We start from the raw sequence: 22,768 nt of genomic DNA, 5'->3' as shown, positions 1-22,768 counted from the left end.
GAAAGAATAAACTCCTACCCTCAGGGATTTTTGAATGTCTCTAATTTCAGATGACCAAAGTGTAATGCATGAAAAAGCAGTTTAAAAGATATTTGCAGTTAGACATACAAAAAGAAGTAGACATTTAGTCAGATTATTTCTGTAGACTTCAAGGAGTTAAATTATGAATGTTTTTAGGAATGTAAAAAGAATCCATCAGGTTTGATTGATAAAAGTGTAACTTTTAACTAAGACTGAAAAAACTGAAGACTGGCAACATTTTTTTCCCCAGAATAATATGCTTCCTTGGCTTTTTTTTCAGCACTGTGCACATAAATCAAAGAAATGTTAAAGTAGCCCATACATCACAAGTTGGCATTTCTAAACTATTTACAAAATCTGTAATAGTCAAGAGGATGGAAAACACAGGAGTGTGACCAGCAAAGTTACTGCAAGAAAATAAGGCAGTTCCACCATCCCAGCAGGTTAATTAAGGTTGGAAACAACTATTGATTGTAGAACTTAAAAACACTAAACCAAAACAATCCTCATAATGCAGGGTTACAAAACCTAAACAAGACATTGTATCAGCCAAAACAGAGAGAAGGTGGGTTTGAGCAACATGCTTGTTCCACAATTAAGGTACAGGATTCTGAAAATGCATTAAGCAAATGCTCTAATACTTTTTACAAGGGCCTGTAGGGACAGGACAAGGGGAATGGCTTTAACCTGCCCAAGGGGAGACTGAGATGAGCTCTTAGGCAGAAGCTCTTCCCTGTGAGGGTGCTGAGGCGCTGGTACAGGGTGCCCAGAGAAGCTGTGGCTGCCCCATCTCTGGCAGTGTTCAAGGCCAGGTTGGACACAGGGGCTTGGAGCAACCTGCTCTAGTGGAAGGTATCCCTGCCTGTGGCAGGGGTTGGAGCTGGATGAGCTTCAAGCTCCCTTCCAACACAAATCATTCTGTGATTCTATGATAATAAGCCTTGAAGTACATACAGAAGCAGGACTGATCTTACATCTGCAAAAAGACAGACCCAAAGTCATCAGTAACTCCAGTGCTTAGCTGCGCATCCATCAAATTTTCACACCCTAACATCTAAGCATACAACAGACTTACACAGCTCAGGTTTTCCTCAACAACTTTTACAAATGAGAATCTCCTCTCTTCTTCTGAAAGGAAAGACATGGATTATGGAAAGCTTATCTGTCCATCTGTTGAAGATGTCACACTCTTGACTAGAGAGTGCAAAAAGCACAGAGATGTTTTACAACCAAATCCAAAACTTACTGTAGTCTGAACTGGTGTAAAAGCCATATGCTTTGCAAAAACACCTCTTATGCTACACATCTTTTTACCACAGCACAAAGAGTAACAGTTCGAAAGCTGCTGTAATCTTTATTTCTGAAAATAGATCCCATATTCTTACTCTCATCTGCCACGCTCAGGGAAGATAACTGATCAGAAACTGGAAAAAACAAGGAAATGCCACGGTGTGCAATGGAAGCTAAAGAAGACACGCTCTGTTGCAAGAAGTTACGTGAAGTTTACAGGTAACAGAGCAGCCTGGAGAGCCTGGGATCAGGACCAGGATAATGCACTGAGCAGAAGGGTTCAGTGGGATGGCACATCAAGTGGTTTTACAGTTTTCTCTGTCAGTGTTGAAGACTTGCAGTAGGAGTATTTCAGATGAAGCCAGGGGATTGGCTTTAGAAGCAAAACAAATGGAATACACTTCATACTATTTTCATGGGAGCTTATAATGGTATTATAATTAACTCAATTACACCACAAGATTAATGGCCTTTAAAATGCTCCCAGCCATTCATTACAGGCCTAATTAAAACTCTCTTTTGGTGCTGAGCCAGCAAGAAATATGAAACTACTTGTTAACTAACAATATAGAAGTATATATGGTATTATCTTTATCGTGCTGTTTGTTTCCATGGTCACAATTCAGTGAGCAGTTTGCTTTGGGTTTTTAAAAAACTAATATGAAAGACAAGTAAAAAAGGACAAGATGCCACTATAGGGGCTTCAACACCTGCAACAGCTCACTATAGCTAACCAGTTTATCCCTAGTTTTGCTGCTACAGTTAAGGGCTTCTACAATAGCAGATGCCTTTCCTCCTACACATCAATTAATTTGCAAATGCACTCAGGTTGTAGAAATAATGAAGTGCTGAATGCTTTTCTATTGACAAGTTTTGCTGTCAGGAGGTGGGTGCTGTAGGCGAGCTGCTGAAATGCGCTGCTGCTATATGCATGCCAAAGGAGAGACATGCCACCAGAAACTTGGTCGACAGCTGACAGGGCACATCTATTATTTTATTTACCCCTCTGTCACTGGAACCAAAAGGAAGAAATCCTCTCCAAAAGTTTTTTATTGTACCTATAACACTGTTTGCAGTGAGATTTGAGCTCTTGTCTCGACCCCAGAAACATTTCATATTCAAGGAGAGCAACAGTGGTTTTCCATATATTGTTATACATGCTAAAAAAGTGACATTAAGGTTACAAATGAAGAATTCAATAACTAGGAAATGCTTGAATTCTTACTGTCTATGCAATCTAAATCCATCTGCTTATGCTAAGGATTCAGACTTTGATTATGTGCTTCTTTCCAAAAGACCTCAAATTACCAGTCTGCAGGATCCCATGGATGAAGAGGCAGTTATTCAGCACCATTTTCATGCACAGAATGTTATTTACAGTATTTCACACAATGCCCACACTTATCTTCTCAGATGTCTTCCATGATATTTTTCCTGCTTTATCTTGCTTTTTTACAAATACTGTTAAATTTACCTTCACAATTTTTATTCCACTCATGCTGGGTGTGGATCTGGGGAAACTCAGATTTTTTTACTAAATGTTTTTACTACTTACTACAGCTGTAGTAGAGTTTCTATAGATACTAAGTGCAGTCAGGTGCTCTGAAAGTTTCGAAGCCGTCAGAAAATGCTTTAAGCCAGGTCATGGCAAGGTTGGAATTCTCTACCCCTGCTTCTATCACTTGCAATAAAAGACTAGTTGGTAGCAGTTCAACATTACTTTCTGCCTTGATCAGCTGCTAATTGGAAGTGAAGCACATGTTGCCAGCTGTTCTCTGACAGTAAGATAAAAACTGAGATTCTGAACCTCCAAATTCATATCTATTCTCTGGAGGACAGCAGGTTCACATGGATACAGATCCTTCTCATCCCGAGTCCTCAAGTTAGAATGTGTGTGGTCAGTGACCACAAAACAGAGCACCCAGCTCTTGAGAGTCTGGATGATTGAAGTTGAGTCTTTCCACAAGCTTCTTAAGAACTATTAAGACAATCTGGAAAAACCTTGGTGAACATCCAGTCTTGCCTCTTACCTAATTCAAGTTACTTCTGTGTTTATAATTTAGCAAACATACTCAGAAAAAAAATATATGCATGTGCTCACCTTTTTGATGGAGAGGAACAGTCCCATACTCTTGTCCAATTCTTTGTGTTTAATTACCACAAGTGTTTAATCTACGCACCTTAGCTGGAGTAGCTGTTAAATTTCTATTTTCATTACTAAATTTGTTTTGTCTTTGCTATTATGAAGAACCCTCTTATCCACTTTTTCCTCTTCAATAAAGATGGTGGTACAGAGTGAGTCATTCTCTTTTCTGAGCGAAATAAATGGAACTTTTTTGATCATACAGAAGCAGCACAGGAACCAAAATGCTTTTGATCAGTTGTCATGTCTCTCAACTACAAAACCACAAATTAACAGGCACCTAGGCAAATGGCAACTAAGTAGTTTTACAATTAAAATAATGCTTAAAACCATTTTAAAGTGCTAGTAGTTGAAAATGTTATTAGTACAGGTAGTCAGAGGTGAAGAAATTTGTTGTTAAAAAATAGATGATTTTTTGCTTCTTAAAATATGCAATTTTCAGGCTGACCTTGTCCCTTTTAAATTTTTATAGCATCTTCAGTTCCAATTTGAGATTTTCATATGGGGTAGGCAAACCTTCTTATGTTCTATATTAAATGCAAGACACCTTCTTGGCATGATCTGCAATATTAATAATATAACAGTACCAATTTCAGGAGCAGCAATGTGGCATCAACACACATACCTACATGAATAGAAATTTAACCGTGTGTATCACAGAAATCTTTAATGTGTCTCGGGGGAAAAAAAAGCAGGTTTAAGACAGCTCAAACAATTTGAGAATTCCTCTTTTGCCACACAAACACATGCCCTTGTCATGCTGCACAAAGTAACCCTGATGCAAGAAAACATATGCTTCTCTTTACTGGACTCAAAATAGGAATAGAGGGGAAAGAGAATGATACTCAGGGCCGAACACAGGCTTCTGAAGACCAGACTTGCAGCTGTCACTGTGTTTGGCATGAAATGTTCCTACCCACACAAGCCCTACAGTACTCCTATCACTAACTGCCATGTTTTTTGGAAGTGATAAACACTACAGGTTCCTTATTTAGCTTATTAGGAATCTGCACTGATGTTATCAGAGGGGTTTAAAGACTCTGAGACTGAGACACTTCTAAGTTGCTGTGGGACCCACCTAAAGCCACAAGAAAACCTAAATGATTAATTTTTATGGATTTCAAAGGAGACTGACATACATTTAATTTTCCATGTATCGTCCGCCTTGCAGGCACTCTGCAATAACCCAATTACTACTTACATGTCTATTACCTAACCCAGACATTTCAGCTCCTCACCTAAATATGGACGTACCTTATTTCTGTACCTTGATAATCACTGACACTGGATCAAAAACCAGCAGTTTCTCACTACCACAGTTTAAAGCACCAACTAAACACCCATTTCTCTCACTGCTCTGTGGACTTTTATTATTAATGAAGTAAAAATTGCAGACATCAATCTATTGCTTGAGATGGTCACCATAAGGAAAATAAATAGCAAGTTAATGTGGCTGGCCACTGTGGCTTAGCAGGCATATTTACGGGAAGGTAAATTAAGAGCACTAACAACCACAGAGCTAGAAGCAAGGTAACGCTGGACTGGTAGAGAAAATTCTTCTATACAGCTTCATCTGGCCAAGAGCTGTGTTTCCTCCCTCAAACTGCAAGACAAACTTCGGTGTTTGTTTCAACTACTTCACTCTTCTCTCTGAAGACCACACTGCTTAGAAGCCCTAAGGATATATTGGTCAGAACAAATGGACACTACTGACCTTTTCCCCCAATGTTTCCCATTACCAGCACCACCCTACTGTAAATTGGTATCCACCTCATTTTATCAGCTGCTTCCCACTGAATCACAATGCATCCAATACACGTGGTCTGTCACCCTCCATAACTTGCCACTCCTGAACAGCCACAGAACACTGTACCCTACATCCTCTTTTATTCTTTCCTACCTTTCTCACCTCAAAACCCAAGGCAACCCCTTCTCCTCCAGCAGTTTTTCATCTGCCCAGAAACATGTACTTTGTGGAACTAAGCACACCACAATACCCAGCACTGCAGCTGCGGTGGGTGCAGAACATCAGAGAACTATTGGAGGTAACTAGTTCAGTCTGAACAGCAAGTTGAGAATGTAAAAACATATTATACATAAAAGAAAAAAATCCCACAAACCTGTATCTTTTTGGTCTTAAAGATAGACAAGGAGATTGCATTAGAGAAAGCACACAATCATTACATTACAATTAGGTTTCAAAACAGACAAAAGCTGATAAATTCAGTATTAAGTTTTCCAAAAGCATCCATAACTCTTCAGCAGCGTATGTACTTATACAGTCAAAAAGGATCTCTCTGTATGAGATCATACCACCGGCTACATGACAAACTGGTGTGTGTTTAAGGAAACTGGGGCGGCGGAGGAGCAAAACACAGCTTTTAGCAAACCATGACATTTTATCTTGTTTCTAGAACTTCTCTAGCTAGGAAATCTTCTGTAAATGAGGACACTACTTACCTCCCAAAGTTTATCTTACCAGACCAATAATACAGCAACATATAGGATCAACAACTCAACTATAGTTTTTGCCTGATGCATTAAGACATAAAAGAGCAAGGAAAACTTACAAATGGTGCTGAAGAGCTGAAGACCTGCTGGTGGCACACTAAACAAACAGGAACAATTGAAAGCCACGGAGCACTTAGTAATTTATACTACTGAGTCTAACGCTTGGACAGTAAGGAAAACAGATGGCTCTGCAATATGGAGATGGCTCAATCGGCACAGGGATGCTGCACTAACGTAGTGGCAATAGTGTGCCTGGTTGCTGCAACAGCCACAGCAAACTGAATGCATCATTTCAGGCTACAAGACAAAACAAAAGTAAATTAGAGTAAAACAAAATAGAACTACTTATTCCAGTTAGCTTATACTCCTTGATAAAGCATGATCTGGAGTTTTTTGGACAGTCTCACGTTGTTCTGAGCAAATCCACCTGGCACTAGCAGCATTCCTCTTCCTGTCCCGTCCCCTTCCCAGTAATTCTGCATCCTACTGAACAGCTCTGAATGTCAGCTATTTAGTTCTACTTTTAGATCTGCTTTAAATAAAAGTGTGCTGAGTAAAAGCTGCATAACGAAGGCTCAAAACCATGGAGATGGCACAAACTGCCATTGGGCAGCACTACCAAGCTGTGGGGGTTTCATTTTCTGATTTTCTTTTTAGCAGACTCATTTCATTTGTGGAACAAAACCAAGGGAATTTTCCAGTTACATGATGAAGCAGATGAGCAGCTGGCTGGGCTCAGGTGAAGTCCTGGTTTGGACCTTGAGGACATACTTAGAGGCAATGAACTCACTGTGTACATGCACATATAAACACGTGAAGAACTGCTGAAGGACTTCTTGACAAATGCATAAGGAGTTCTAACTAACTTGCTTTAAGTATTACATTTCAAGGTCATCATGACTAAGCAATAGAGCAGTCATGCAAAGACTTCTAATAATCTAAAAATCTAACCTGCAACTTTACCTAAAAGCCAAATCATTATAAACTATGACCACAGTATGGTATAATGTATAATGTATATGTATATGCTCTCTTTAGGGAATCAGAGCACAAGTTAAAACCTAATTTTAAATCCAAGCACAAGATTCTTCTTCCTATGAACCTTCCTATGATAAAGCAGGCTGTTTAAAGGGGAAAGTTGCCTTCTTTGCTCAAATACTTCTGATAATAAAGGGGTTTTCTTCCCTTTTTCTAATGGGTATTTTACACTGGCAGCTGAAAAATCATTGTTTCCATAAATAGCCTTTTACTGAGAACAGACATCATCACTGGTTAAAATAATAAAATAGATTTAAGCAACTTGCAAGAAAAGATAAACCAAACTGGTCAGTAAATGCACTGTTTGACTTCAGCAGCCACTGGGAAAATCACTAAGGATTTGCTGCTGCTCCCATTTGATCACGCAAGCCTCTGAAAACTTTGCCTGGGCCATTATTTATTTAAAGAAATATTCTTTCCATATTTACCATAAGTGTAGTGAACATGAGACATTAGTTTTCCAGACTTCACATTGCAGCTGACAAAGCAAAACGCATACTGACGTTAGGGGGCCATCAGAGCAAGACTCTCTAAAAGGCCACCTTAAATAAATGCATAATGTCTCCTCAGTCCACTCAAGCAGAGCCTCCAGCCACTGCTGTATGTCAGTGTCTATTTTAAAAGCAGGTCATGGATGCTTACAGCAAAGCCACAGACTCTTCATTTCTATACAGCTGGGAATTACTACATTTTGCAAGTTAGCACATATGAAAATACGCTAAGGACAGTACTCTGAGTTAATTTAGACTCCAGGAGTTCTACTGCAAATGTCCTTTGAAAAACATTCCTTACCACATTTTTTTTGGGGGGGGGGAAGTGACTTGAAGAATCATTTTGGTTCTTCCAAAAAATTAACAAGGATTTTATTCACCTCCGTATAAAAATATGGTTGTAACATGGAAACATGATTTTGAAACACCACATTTACAAGACATAATAGTCCAGAGCTGCCTGGTCTCTATGGACATCTGTATTGTACCAAGCTGCTGCATAAAGCACTACTAATGAGACGCTCTTTCCATTCCCCACAAGCACCTGCCTCCACACATTAGGAGAGTTATGCTGACTCTTTCCCATCTGTGCTGCACTTTGAATAGTCAACATCATCCCTTGGATGCAGTAACTCTAGCAACTGAATGGATCATCTAACAAGACAGCTAGACAGCAACTTTCCTCATAGCCTTCCCCTGAAAGAGATTTGTTTCTTCTGTATCTGTAGAGTGTAGTGGACGACTGCTCCACCTCAACTCTTCCAAAGGGAAGGTACTGGCTTAGAGGAAATACAACTAACTACCTCCCTCATCGACAGGAGAAAGCAAGCACATTGACTTGTGCCCTTTATGTATTGATGCTCTAGCTGAGTAAATTAAGATGTACAAGGGAAAAGCAAAGAGCACCAGAGGTGGGTGTACGACCAAGAAAAGCATAGTAGCAATTTTATATCTTCTTCAATGTTCCTGAAATGTGATTACAGTTGACCTTTAAATCTAGTAGATCAACCAATCAATTCTGCTGGAACAACCCTGCGTATGTGATCTAAGGGCATACCCCTACTTAAAAATCTTTCAGAGGCTGCCTGGCACAGTCATTTTATTTTGCTGTAAAAGTTACCAAGATTTGTCTCAATTGATTTTACTTGCAAGAAAAGCACAACATTCAAACTGCAGCATCAGCAGACACTAAAGGTCTTAGCTTCTTGCAGGATGAATGCAGTATCAATAGTTATTACGATGTATTCATATGAGCTACACAAGAGGGATGGAAAGAAGATGTTAGTAATCTCACTTAATCCTAACACAGCCCCAAGTCAGGTTCTTTAGACTGTGGGAAAAAATGATTACAAGGAGAACTATAAACACTCTGAAGTATTTGCCAGGCAAAACATTGACTTGAAACTGAAAACATATTTAACAGCACTTCAAATAGTAAAGCTACTAAATTATGCTTTAACAAAATAACACAAAAGGGGTTATTTTGGATGGCATTTGTCTATAGCAAGCTCAGAAGCAAGATCAGCAACCATTAGTGATCCTACTCATATACAGCATCTCTCTTAGGTTTGCCATTCTGTAGCACAATCTTTATCATAGACGGGAAAACAACGCCATGACTTGGTTAACCCCATCAAGCAAGCTATGGACAGAGGAAAGAAGAGGATGTGCAACTCCAGAGTCCACCCCAGTCCCATTATACACTTGGCAATGCTGCCACTTTGCCATCCCCATCAGAAGTGTTCACACATGGTATCATACACTTGGTTCACACAGTCAACTTGACAGCAAGTTCTTTCATGCTAAGTCATTAGCTTCACTCCATGTTATATGCCAGGGTGTCCAGAAGAACCACAAAACTGGTAATTAATTTTTGCCTTATCAGGCACAAGAGATTACAGAATTTATCAGCTCCATGATGTACAAAATCTCCACAAACAGCTCTGGATGAAGCATGGAGCAGTGCAGCCAATCCCTCCCTCCTTCCTCCCTTCCCCCTCCCCCCAAAAAAAAGATGGCAATGAGCAAACTGAAAATGCTACACTGAAAATTCTGAAAATACAAGATTTGACTCCAGAGTAAAACTGAACCATACGGCAAGCCAGAGAACTTGTGAAGTCTGAGTGCAGAGACAACTGCAGAGAAAACTCTAAATAGAACCCATCTGAAAGCATATGGGTAGGGCAGGAACATCAGAATAAAAATCTAACTAATGGCAAAACACACTGATGCTTTTTTCTTAAAAGTCATGTAGGAAGAGAAACATATAGCCAACCTCATTGAGAGATAACCTGGGGGGAGGAGGAAGTTATTATCCTTTTAACTGCAGCTTATTTGATACAAAAGTGACATTTTCTCTGAATGAAGAATTCCTTTAACACAAAGAAAAGCCAACTTCTGAAACGAGATAGAGCCCAGTAACACTGCAGTAGTTGAGAATGTCATGATTTCCATCAGAAAACTGTTTTGCAGAGATTAGGAACAGCTGTTTCGAACTGAATTAGACTAAAACTGGAAACAAGCTGTCAAGACCCAAAAAAATATATTTTATACATAAAAGGATTTGATTCAGCTGTTCTCTTGTGGTGGTCAGCCAAAAGAGAGAAATAAAGTAACATCCTGAGAATCCAGACGTTGTCGCAAAGATTCTCTCATTTTGAACACTCTTTATGTAGATTTATTCCTTTGAGCATTTGGAATAGGAAAAATGTCAAACAGCTCATATCACAGATTCTTGAATATTTTCAAACCACAGGCAGCTTAAAACAGTTTAAAGACACTTCAGGACTCTTTCTGCTCTAGTCCCCATTTCTGCAACTTCCGTAGCGGTAACAGGATGTTGCAGTAAGGAAAATACACCCAATTGCTGTTGACATGAGAAGATTAAAATAATACACTTTAACCCACCGCTTGAGTAACAGTACATGCATACAGCTCCTTTTTGTCATGCTTGCAGATCCTGGGAGGCTTTTAGTGGGTATTTTCAGTATCGATTTCCACAGGAACTGCAGTTTCAGATAATGAGAAGTAAATACATCTATTTTTGAATATACTGTAAAATGTCACATCTAGATACAATTCTTTTGTGTCTAATGGCCCATGCAATACACAGAGAACCTCTTATATGTGTAACTGCCAGTTACAGAAGCATAGACAATCCAAGTACAACCACCAAATTAATAAAGCCTGGTATCTGTTTCAAATAGAACTATTTGTTCCAAAGCACAGTTCTGAACATCAAAGACCCCTGTGATTTTATTACATGCTGTAAGATGTGGCCATTATACTCTGCTTTCCAACCAAATCTAAAGTAGTCCTGAAAATATCCTTAGCATTTCAATATGGTCATTACTTTCATAATAATGATATATACTAATTCTACCCAATAAGTATCTTAGTTCTTACTGTCAGCTTGTCTGTCAGTATATGTACTTCTGAAGAAGTCCTGTCTGGGAACAAGTCAATCTAACTTGAGATATTCTATGATTCTATATAAAAAACCCACACGCTCCAAATGCACATTTTTAACTAAGGCACCAAGCAAGCACACAACTGCAGTCATGTGCCATTTCACCTTTCAGATTACTCACACCATCCAGCAATAGGCATTTAACTCAAGTACTTACGCTCTCAGGAAACTCAGTGGAGCACCACAGCATGACAGAACCCTTCACACTAACCCAAGAATATTAGAAAAGAGCACAAGAAAACTGATGCTCAAGATACATAAACTTCTGATCTTTCTGTGAAAAGATCAAAAACGTGTTAGACTAGCACCTGGTAGAATCAATCAGCTTTCATTATATCTTTTATTAATTCAGAGGACATCTCTTTCTAGGCATAGTGTACTGAACAAATGTCAGTGGATAAAAGATTTTATTGATGTTTTTGTTTCTTGTGCAAGTAGAAGCCTTGTACACAGGCATTTGAAATCAGATAAAATGAACTGCTGTACATGCTTGGGTTAATCTTGTATAGCAGAAAAAGTGATAACATGTACCGATACGTCATCTTTATCTCCAGAACTTCAGGATTTTACAACTCAGATTTAAATGCTAGCTCACACCAAAGATGATGTACCAACAAAAAATAGAGTTTGGAGTGATGCAGTTCCAAGTGCAGTGCTCATATTCTAGTGTCTATTCTCTCATCAACCCCAAACCTACTCCACTCTACCACTCTTTAAACTTCTAGGAGAACTACATTATGCTTGTGCAACTACCAAACAATCCTGACAGCCATAATGTTACAAGGGATACAATTCGAGTACCACATTTAGAATACTGTTTTTCCCCATTTCTGCTCCCAGCTGACCCAAAGCAGAAGAATATAATTACAAGGGGAAAGGGGTGACGAATAAAACCAAACCCAAGCCCATTTCTCAAGAGGCAGCACTTTACAACTATAGAAGAGTCATTCATCAGAGCTCCTGCAGAAAGCAGAACACCAAATGCAAGTATCCCTAAAAGCTGGGTCCAATACCCAGCCAGACCTGAACCAAAGTCCACTTCCAAAACAAACATTTTCAGAAGAATGCAAAATGAGCACATCTACTGGAAAGAGCTGACTTCCTTAATGACCTGCTTGATGTTATTAGTGAAGTCTTACAACTTCAAGGGGAACAGACAACTTGTTTCAAATTAGCAAGCAAAAATCTACCTTATTATCAGGAATATTTTGAAAAGAGCAAATTCACTCTGAAAGGTCATCTGAGATCAACCCCACATCTTTTTCAATACACCTCTATGTTAAAACCAAAAAACAAGCACAGATATCAACAGTAATGGTACTGGTGTCATGGTACGTAATTTCTATTTCACATTCTTCAACTGTCACAGCCATCAGAGCCTCAAAACAACAACATTCCAGCAGGGCAGGATTATTCTTTCCTCCCAGGAAAATAAAACCCAGTATGCACTGATCTCCAGAGGGAAGAGATTTCAAGAATCACCATAGACCTTTGGGTTACATGTCTTCAACATCAGTAGCTAAGTATTAACTACTGCTGTATATAAAAGTGCTACCACATTTTTGCCAGATGTACCTTTTCATGCAGCAGTAACCAAACCAATGGTCTGAAGTGCACTTTCAATGACACCCAGCTCCTTACAGACTATTTGCAATTTTATTAGCTTTTAGGTGATTTCCATGGTTTGTAGCTCAGTTATCGACAGTATCTCATTAAGACAAAATGGGGAAGAATTGCTTATATGCAATTCAAACAATTACATCACTCTGTGAACTGTCTGTGGGAGGCAGGTTTAGTAACTCTGAAAGAGAACTCCAAGAAAGATTAAAGATGAGCGTACTTCTGCATTGAAAAAACACAAATAACAGTCACACAAAAAGACCTGACAATAACAATAGCAGAGTGCAACAGGGTGACATCATTAAATTTCCCTTTTTATTTGATTTCCTCTAGAAGCTGTAAAAAAAGCCAACCAAATCTTTTCCGTATAAAGAACATCAATGGAATGATTATCACCTGTATCAGTTATTTTATATTAGTGTTCATATTCCTTGAATGCCCTTCATATAAAGGTCTCCAAATGCTTTACAAACATCTTTAATGTGCCTCAAAGAAAGCGAGACACAACTTTGAATCTCTGAAAACATCCTCTGTGCTTTCATGGTGGTCATCATCCGCTAGATGATAAATCAGTCAGTTGTGCCACTGAGAACTGAAATAGCAGGCAAACACGAATTTCAAAGTAATGCTGGGTCCAAAGGTTTCTTACAATGCTCCTCTTGTTCTGCAGTCCTACATATGCTTCAATTAATCCCCAGACAACATGGATTTCCAGTTATCATTAGTTGTATTTCTCAACTTCATCCTTTTCTGACAATCTGATGTTTGTACCATTACTTACTCATCTACATACTGCATTTCTCTGTGCATGGTTTAGTTTGCTTCAAAGGCTGTTACTAATACAACACAATGCAGTTTTAACCAGTTTGCTTAGAAAGGGAAAGTGTTTGCTGACTTGCAAATCAGGTAATTCAGCCATCCAGCATGAACCACATGAAGAATTCTTCCAGAGTTAAAAAAGGAGTTTAGGGGAAGAAGAACCAGGACTGGGCAGAAGTGTTTTGGTTAAAATACAGCAACATCAATCATTTCCATCCTGAAATAGGCTAACAGCTAGAACATTAATACTTATCAAAGAAACAGGGGGAAAAAAAACCCTCATTAGCAAATAAAGGTGTTGCAAAGCATTAAATAATTCCCACCAGCTGACAAGGAGCTGTGATTTATAATAGTGTGTATTGATAGATCACTTCCCATAATTTGGAAAAGTGAGACTGGTACTGCTTACAGCATTATTTTGATCAGAGCCTTGCAAAAATACTGTGAATAACAACAAACACCAGGAACAACAATATACCAGATCATGTTCTGAGGCTGCTTCAGATTTGAAACGAAGTATTCTAACAAAATCCAGTAAGAAAGGAATAACGAGTTTGGACACATACAACTTTATTTCACAATAGCATCCAAGTGTGAATTATTACTATTAAAAGTCTGGGAAGATCACAGATGTAAAACATTCACACTACATAACAAATAAGCCAGAAGCAAAGATCAATTATTTCTCAACAAAAATTGAGCAACAAGTTACTCATCAATGCTGTTTTCTTCCTGAAGTAACAAACTAACCTCAGTCTAACAAAACACCAAAGAAATTCAACTAGCCTGCACACTGGCACAAGGTGGCATATGTGGCAAATTCCCACTGCCACAGCATCTTTCCAGGAGTGCAAAGAAAAAAAAAATGGGTAATTTTCATTTCTTTCTGTTCCAATTATTAGGTGTCAAAAAACACTTTTATAGTTACACATGGTTACAGCAAAATAGTTAAGATAGCCCTGGGTTGGGGTTTATGTTAAAAACCAGCACAGGAATCAAAGGCAAAGAAACAAGTCCAGGAGCTGAAGATTCCAGGGATTCCCAACTGAGGAAAGAAGATGCATCCTTCAAAAAGAAGATGGATTTTATCCACAGCTGATTTTATCCATCCCAACACCCCAGATGCTGCTTTAGGCAGGATCCCTCAAGAGAATAAAACCAATTCAACACACCACAGCCACCGATTCTGCCTTTACTCTTACTGTTGCTATTATTATAACTTCCCGTTTTCATTATGGTTTTCTCTATTTTCACTATTGTTCCATCTCACTATATTCACTGGTTTAAACTATTATTGCATAGCTCATAAATATTTAACATCCCACCATTTTCCTTCTCCAGTAAACTCTACTTAGACTATTGTTATTCCTGACCACCCACCCCTTGTACATTTTGGTGCAAACACTTCCTTATCAAAGCTTTTCCAGTGCTTTTTCCCCTCATCACTGTAATATCGAGGATAATTTAGTGACCACCCCTGCCATTGCTGGTCACTAAAATCAACCCTGCAAGAATAAAAGTCAATATTCTCCAGGCAGACAACTGAGGAATAATTAATAATTAGAGCAGCTGGAAGCAAAAAGAAAAACACCTGTTTTTCTAGTTATATTAAAAAGAAAAGAGGTGGAAAAAAAAGGAACATTAATGTAATTTGCAAGGTAATGCAAGGGCATTTCACCAGAACATTTGCCTAAATTCCCACAAAATTAAAAGCCCATAAAGGGCATTTTTCCAAACTGCCAAGCAAACATTAGTCACTTGCTGTATGATACTTGGCATCTACGAAGCATTTCTGTCCAAAGAACATTTGAGACACATTTAGACTAGAAACTCTCCCGAGAAGTAGGCTAAGTATTATTGTCCTATTTTGTCCCTAAGAAAAATGAGGCACAGAAAAAAAAAATCATGAATCCTGTTCAAGGTTACAACAAAAATTAATAAGAAAAGCAAGAATAGAATGCAAGCCCAGCTCCTGTTTTGTGCCCATGTACAAGAAAACACCAGTTCATGTATCATTAATTTCTCCAGTGACAGGAATATAAACTCCCATGACTTATCTGCACAGGAAACAACTCCACAGCCGGTAATCCCTAAGAGCCTTTCCACTCCAGCTTCCTCTACAAAATACTGATTCTGCTGTTACAAAGCAGATTAAATGTGCTCTTCGGACTGCAACAGAGATATCCTTGTAGGGACTCATCACTTTGCTTCAATTCAAATCTTCTTTTACATTTTTTTTTCCATTTGTGCCCTTCTGTGAGCAAACCAAGGGATTTTAGTCACTTCATACCTTTACTTTAAGCAACTTCTTCAGGGCTCCTGCTCACTAAGGATACCACTATGTCAATCTGGACTACCAACCTTACCGCCCTCACCCCTGCAAGCATAGATGATCTTCAAAAGCCACCTCCAGAAGCACTGGGCAAACATGATCCGCTTACCATGACAGAGTTTTCTTTAGTACCACACATCTGTTACTGATACTGCAGTACACCTGGGAAGAAAATGTTTCCCAATTTGGAGGGATAAAATCTCAGCAGAATAAACTGGATCTCCATGACACAGCATGTCACAACATTATAACACTGCATCTCTGTAGAAAAAAAGTCCTGAAAGGACAAAATCTTGGCCACCTGCCTGAACTTCCAAAGAACTGCCAACATAATAATTCAGTTACATTGTCCATGCTACTGTAAAACTACATTAAATTCAAAATGTTCGAGCGCATCCAAAATCTAAAATTAATGTTCCTTGGAATTAACACTTTGTTTTAGAATCCAGATGAACAACAACAAAAATCCCTTATTCCACAGTGGTTCTCTACTATTACGGTTAATATTTAATGTCATTTATTGTCATTAAACTCAATATTTGTGTCTAATCAATACTAAGCTACCAAGGGCAGTCGTAACAAGTCTGGACTTTCTCTACAGGCTCTATTGATTTCTTTTTTTGAGGCCTACAACAAACACAATTTATACAAATAATTTATCAGGGAATACGTCAAAATAATTTAATAAACAAAACCTAGAAATTCCTTTTCTCTTCTGTCATATGACAGAAAATAACTTTAAGTTAATTAATGGTAGTCACAACAGTTCGATTTTAAATTTGTGTAAAACCAAGAGGAAGCTATGAAGTAACAAATAATTTAAACATTTTGTAGTGTATTTCACCATGCAGATGAACAGTAATATTTTTTTCCATTTTGTATTTGCCAGTGTATTACTTTTAAATTAATTTATGACAACTCCTGTCCGGCTTTGTTCAGCTGGAACATTTACAATACACACACAAGTTGCCATAACCTTCTTCTCACAGATGATGTAAATGCTACTCACACAGAGTCACAAAGTCAAAGCTTTTTTTGCTTTCTGCTTGAGGTGGTGGGTAACAGCCTTCTCAAACATGTAGTTATGATGATTTTTAAGTATCATCTCACAATGATAAAACAATACCACCACTACTACCACTCACATACACCTACATACATAGGCTCAAATTACAGAAGTGTTGGAATTGGAGCAAATAGACAAATGCAGCTCTGAAAACAACAGAGTATACAACGCTGCACTTCAGTCAAGTTACAACCATGTGTTCATGGCTACGATTGTTCTAAATTTTCCCCACTTCTACTGCTCTTAATGATATTGTTTGAAAGTTTGAGAAGAAACTCCTTGCTACGAAGGAAAAAAAAGGACTTATAGAAGACAGCATGTTCACTTGGGCAAGTAAACTCCGCTAGTACTGCTATCACTCAGCAGCTCAGGGAAGACTAAGATTTAGTTTGCTTCTTTCCAAAACCTCAAATGTTTCTTTTAAGTCTGGTAGAAAGAGTAAATTCTATGGTGTTGGTTTGGTACTTGATCCATTTTGCATGTATACCCCTTCAAATAAATAGAAGTAAATAAGCAGAATCTCTAGCAGTGACTAAAGCTCAAATGCTGAGCATGAACTACTTGGCAACACCCCATTAAGAGAGGGAAACTTGCCCTATAAAAGCATTTGCCTTGCTCAGTGCACATAAAATATGCTGTATATTTTCTGCTTCACTGGTATCAATGGAAACACCTTAACAGACACTGCCTCGGGCATGCACAGGGCGAGGGTATACAAATGCTTTGCCAAGGGCAAAGAGGATGAACAGATACACACTACAGGCAATAAATAACCTCACTAAAGCAGCCGATGAAAAACAGAAGTTTGAACTCAAAGAATGAGTTCAAATCCCTGAATTCCCAAAACCTGCATCTACTCTGACCACCAGCATTAACGCAACTGATAAGGCAACCACACAAGCTTTCTTAAACATTTTCTATATGGATAAGTATAATATTGGCTTGATCACATCCTCAGCAAGTATTTTCTCCCCCACAAAACACCTCTGTCACCCAGTATTGAGAAGCAGTATCAATAAACACCCAGTTGCTCTTATTCATCTAATAAGGCTCTTATTCATGAGCTTATGGTTTCACCTCCAGCAGAAAACAAGCAGCACCCAGGAACAAGGAAATTCAGCATATGGGGTCTTGTTTTAAAATTGACTCACAGATTTTGACCAGTATTTCAGTCTAGTAAGTACCTTTAAAATTCCTTTCATCTAAACTTAGCACTGATGCATTCTCTCTACAGTAGTTTCCCTTGAAATCCAGAATAATGCAAGAAGCAAGCACCTGGTAACAAAAAGTAAAACAGCAAAACTCAGCACATCTAGTCCTGACTGTTCCAGACCACACATACACAAAATAGAAAGCCTTTGACTGCTACTGTCATCTTAGGTTTCACCTGCTCAGACATAACAATCATTTTACAAAAAAATTCAACAGACAAGATGTACATAACTACTAGAACCAGAATTCAACTACAGTTACTAAACAGAGACAGTCCACAGGAAAACAAAGCGACAAAAAAACAAAACCCCCCAAAAAACTACAAACTTCCTAACTTACCAAAAATACTTTATCTGCATTACCCATACAGAACGATAGCTCATTTTTATCTTATCTAATATTATACCTTCAGTATTACATTAGAGGTCACATTTACATCCTCTCAGGAAACAGCACTGAAGAAGTAATGAAGAAAACCTCTTTTCTTAAATTTGAAAAGGAGGGGGGAAGAAAATACCAAGTAGGCCTAAACATTGTTGCACAGCTACTACTTGCCTCCACGCAGCCCACAGTCAGCAATCTACTTACATGACTTCTACTGATACATAAAGAAGCTAAAGCAAAGAAGAAAAAGCATTGAGCTCTTGTCTGCAATATGCTCAACTTAAACTTCCTGTGTTTTTCAGCTGTCCTTCCTGATCTCTGTTAAACACCTGGAAAAGTAAAGTTCCTTTACAGCTGCATGTGTATGTAATTAATGCATTTGACAAGCTGTTGTGTTCCCAAACAGCTGCTTCCATTATACCAACAACCATACCATCTGCAAAACTATTTGGTAAACTACTGTAAGTAAATATCAGGATGGCAGGTGCTAATAAATAACAAGCACTGCCAAGATGACACACTTCTGTAGGGAAAGTTTTGAGTTTTCCCACTGTACTTTTCTGCACTCCTGGAGCAGGCAAACTTCAGATACTCAAAAAAAAAAAGAACTACTATTGTTACTCACAGCAAAAGTAAAATAAGGTTCTTGGCAAATATCTCTGAAATCACAATTACGTGCAACCCATCTCTACCGCAGTTAAATTAAGAGTAAGGTCAGTAAATCTGCACATAAAAGTGGGACTTCTCACAGTATGTAACCAGCCACAGCTACAAGTATTAATTGTGGCAAGTAAAACCAGCTGAAAAGTGTCAGGTAAGTCTAATCTCCTATGTTAACATATGTATCTTAGGAAATTTTCTGTTTAAGTCTATATGACCTTCACTATGCTTTGCATCCAGAACAGCCATTTAACCAAAAAAGCTTGCCCATGGATCCAAGACCAGATCAAAATTGGGCTTTTGCTTGACCCAACATCAAAACAAAGCTGCAAGTATAAAGAAATAACCATTCTAATGTCCAGTATCTCATGAATCACAAGGAATGATGTTTAATGCAACGTCAGCTGAAATCTAAGAAAACTGAATTAAACAAGCTATTACTTGTGCAACCAATTGTGCAGGAAAAAGTAAGAGTCATAGAGGTAGGTATGAACCACCTCCAATTTACAAACCTGCTTAAGTTTTAGGTACAGTCATACACTAAAAAAAAACACAACAAAATATATGCTGAATAGCTACCATAGAAAATACTGTTCTGCTTGGGACTTAACACCTCCTTTGAAAAACAAGGGCATACCTCAGTATTGCAGAAAAGTATCCTCTTTAATACACCATTTTTACCCTTGAAAATACACTTAGGTACATATTATACTCCTCAACTTCATAAAAAACTCTGCGTTTTTCAGTCTCAAACAACAGTCTGTAGTAATACACAACTAAAATACATGATGTATTCTCTTACCTTATTTGACCATTTATAGGCTTGAAGAAGTTGGCTGTAAAGAGGCGTTTTGTCCTGAACAGGATCTAGGCTCAGGAGCCCACTGTTGTGCAGGGGGTGGTTCTCAGATGGTTTACCCACTAGGTTGCTCAGACGCTCCAATTCACTGAAAGAAAATAGAATGGCATTTTTAAAGTCAGATCTGCAGATACAGTTATCTGAGATGTGTAATCCTTAGTGCTAAGCCTGGAGATGGTCCTGCAGTGTTTGCAATCACTCTAAGCAAGTATATGCATTGCAAGTTCTTAAGGCAAGGAAGCATCTTCTGATTTCCATGAGCAATTTATACATTTGTAGACATGTGTAAAATACTCAACTGAAGCACAACAAGCACCAGTTTCCAATAGGGAAAAAAAACCCTCACTGTGAAATGATCAATTCTTGCTTAATTTCTCATTTGTCAAAAGACTACATTTAGTAATAACAAAATCTTAAGCAATTTTTAAAACTTGCATTCACCAACTGCAGAAGAAAAAGCCTGACTACTTTGCACAGATACAAAATGGAGGTTTTCAAGTGACATGACTAGCCAGTTGCCTTTCCTTTTGACTTCTGAATGTTACACCCTACTCTGAACTCTAGCGCTTCCACCAAACTAAAAGCAGGATCCAGACCTTTCAAGAGCTGATTTCTGAAAAAAATCTCTGTAAAGAAAACCCCAAACTATCTCAATTTGCATTTAATAAAGGCTATGAAAATAAACACCAACAATCGGGGAACTGACAGTTATAAGACTTCCACACTTCACTACCACAAAACTCTCCATCTTTCCTTCCAGTTTCCATGGCCTACATTCTTTCTAAGCTTCTGGCATGGTGAACACTCACAGATGTGCTTATTATTTCTTGATAAATTACAATAAACCAAATGTGAATAGACATAATAGCTAAGGATTTGATGAGCTGGGATCCCTGTCCATACTTCCATGATGTGAGCCAACGTTCACTGATAACATTAACTTCAATACACCTTGGAGTATTCCCTTGCTACTTGAAATCTATGCTTCTGAAACATGTAAGAGAATATATAACACAGAAAAAGTGCAATATTTGGGGGCAGCTGTGTTTCAAAAGAGAAAAATGAAATATACTCCAAAAGAGTTATCCTGCAAGGAATCAGGACAGAAATGGTCTTCAAAGCATTGATAAGCACATCCACTGGTGATGTGGAAGAGATGGTGAAACAGGAACTGGTGGAGTTTGATGATGAAGACGCTCTCAGGTATGGTAGTAAGGATTGCACAAGAACTTCACAGCACTGGAATCCTGGTTGATAAACTGCAAAGCAGCAGCAGGCAAACATGAAGCCTCCTCAACTTGAAAGCAATTAAAACCAAAGTGATACGACAGAAGACTGTAAACCTGTGCACAAGATCATTCATTACTATCTACCATCTTTCCCAACAGAAGGAAACAAGTAGGCAACAAATTACATTAACATTATTAGCACCGACAATTGTCATGGTTAAAAGAAACAAATTATTTTACACCAGATCCTGGAGACCCAGTCCCTGGAGGCCAGAAGTTGTGCTGGGAAGGGTCATTCTGGGCTTGCCCTGACCTCGGACACCTCATGGGCAGCACTGATGGCTCCCAGAAGGATATGAGGGAACCCAGCAGTCTCCAGAAGATCCACATTGAACATCAGCCTCAACAGTTTGTCTGTCTGAACAAAACACACCTCCTGGTACTAGACAGCAACACTTATGGGTAGTGACTTTCCAGCATTACGAGTTTTGATAATAAAATGGTCATTCTTGAGCCATTTGGATACTACTACATACAGTCAGAACCTAAAATGAGCCAAATGTTTGTTGGTTTTGTTTTTTTAATGCTAACACCTCAAAAAACAAATAAGTATCTGCCTGCAACCAAAAGCATTCACCTCACCAATGCAACCTCACTGACAGCTCCTTTGTTAAAATAAAACAAGGACCACAAACAGGTAAATACGAGCAGTTCCATCCCTGTGGAGACTCCGGCACAAAACACCACAAAGTGGTAACACGTACGATGCTGGAAGGAATAAAATGGACCGTTTTCACATTTATTTGCCTAAAACTTTCTCGGGGAGTGCGAACGGCACCACCGGGCACTTCCTAAGGGCCAGGCCCCAGGGTGGCGGGGAGGGACCCAGGGACCCCTCTCCCTCCCCGAGGCCCGGCTACACCCCCGAGGCGGAGGGAAGCCCCCTCGGGGCCGGCTGCTCACCCCAAGTCGCGGCTGACGGAGTGCAGGCTCTCCTGGAAGGCGGCCACGAAGCCCTTCTCTCGGCCCTCCAGGGTCTCCTTGTTCCGCATCCCATCCTTGAGGCAGTCGAAGACCCGCGTTACACTGGAGCGCAGCGCCTGGATAGCGGAGATGGCTTGAGAGAAGGCCTCCAGGTTCACGCCGGGGCTCAGCACCCCATCCGCCATCTTGCCCGGCCGGGCCCGGCCTCTCCGCGGCGAGGCCTCGGCTTCCCGGGGCACGCTGGGAAATGTAGTGCGGGCTCCGCGGAGGCGGGGGGGACGGGAAGCGGCGCTCGCCTCAGGCGCTGCCCCGGGCGGCAGAGCAGAGGGGTCGGCACCAAAAGCCGCTTTACTGCCTTTTATCCTCTTTTTTTATGACATAAGGGATTTCTCCAGCAAAAGCTGGGTTTCCCCGTGCGCCCTGTGCTTTGATCGGCTGGAGAGGTGTCTGCCCACCTCAGACCCCAGGGCAAAAGGAACGAGATGAGGCAGTGTTTCTCCTTCCTCAGAAATGCGGGGTTTTGCCGTCAAATACCCTCTTTTCTTCTGTTTCCCAGTGCTGTGCATCATTCTCTGCTTGCAATATGTGGGATATTCCCTCCCCTGTGGAAGCTGGAGGGTGTTTTCCAGGCATAGAGCCA

At 39.4% G+C, this 22,768-nt stretch overlaps 1 protein-coding gene across 1 annotated transcript in view; it reads right to left on the bottom strand.

Moving 5' to 3' along the window:
* The window catches only part of MED27 (mediator complex subunit 27), an 82,832-nt gene extending 60,498 nt beyond the window's left edge, over nucleotides 1–22,334 (bottom strand). Inside the window, exons 1-2 of the mRNA XM_005146254.3 lie at nucleotides 22,108–22,334; nucleotides 19,859–20,003 (exon numbers count right to left, since the gene is read on the bottom strand). Of these exons, the coding sequence (XP_005146311.1) occupies nucleotides 19,859–20,003; nucleotides 22,108–22,313 (351 nt within the window). The 5' untranslated portion in view covers nucleotides 22,314–22,334. The remainder of the gene's footprint in view (nucleotides 1–19,858; nucleotides 20,004–22,107) is intronic.
* Nucleotides 22,335–22,768: the final 434 nt, after the last annotated feature.

Source organism: Melopsittacus undulatus, chromosome 11, assembly GCF_012275295.1.
Source record: "Melopsittacus undulatus isolate bMelUnd1 chromosome 11, bMelUnd1.mat.Z, whole genome shotgun sequence".
In the NCBI taxonomy this organism is placed as follows: Eukaryota; Metazoa; Chordata; class Aves; order Psittaciformes; family Psittaculidae; genus Melopsittacus; species Melopsittacus undulatus.
The sequence above is the reverse complement of the archived record's forward strand: the minus strand, read 5'-3'. Positions and strand labels throughout refer to the sequence as shown.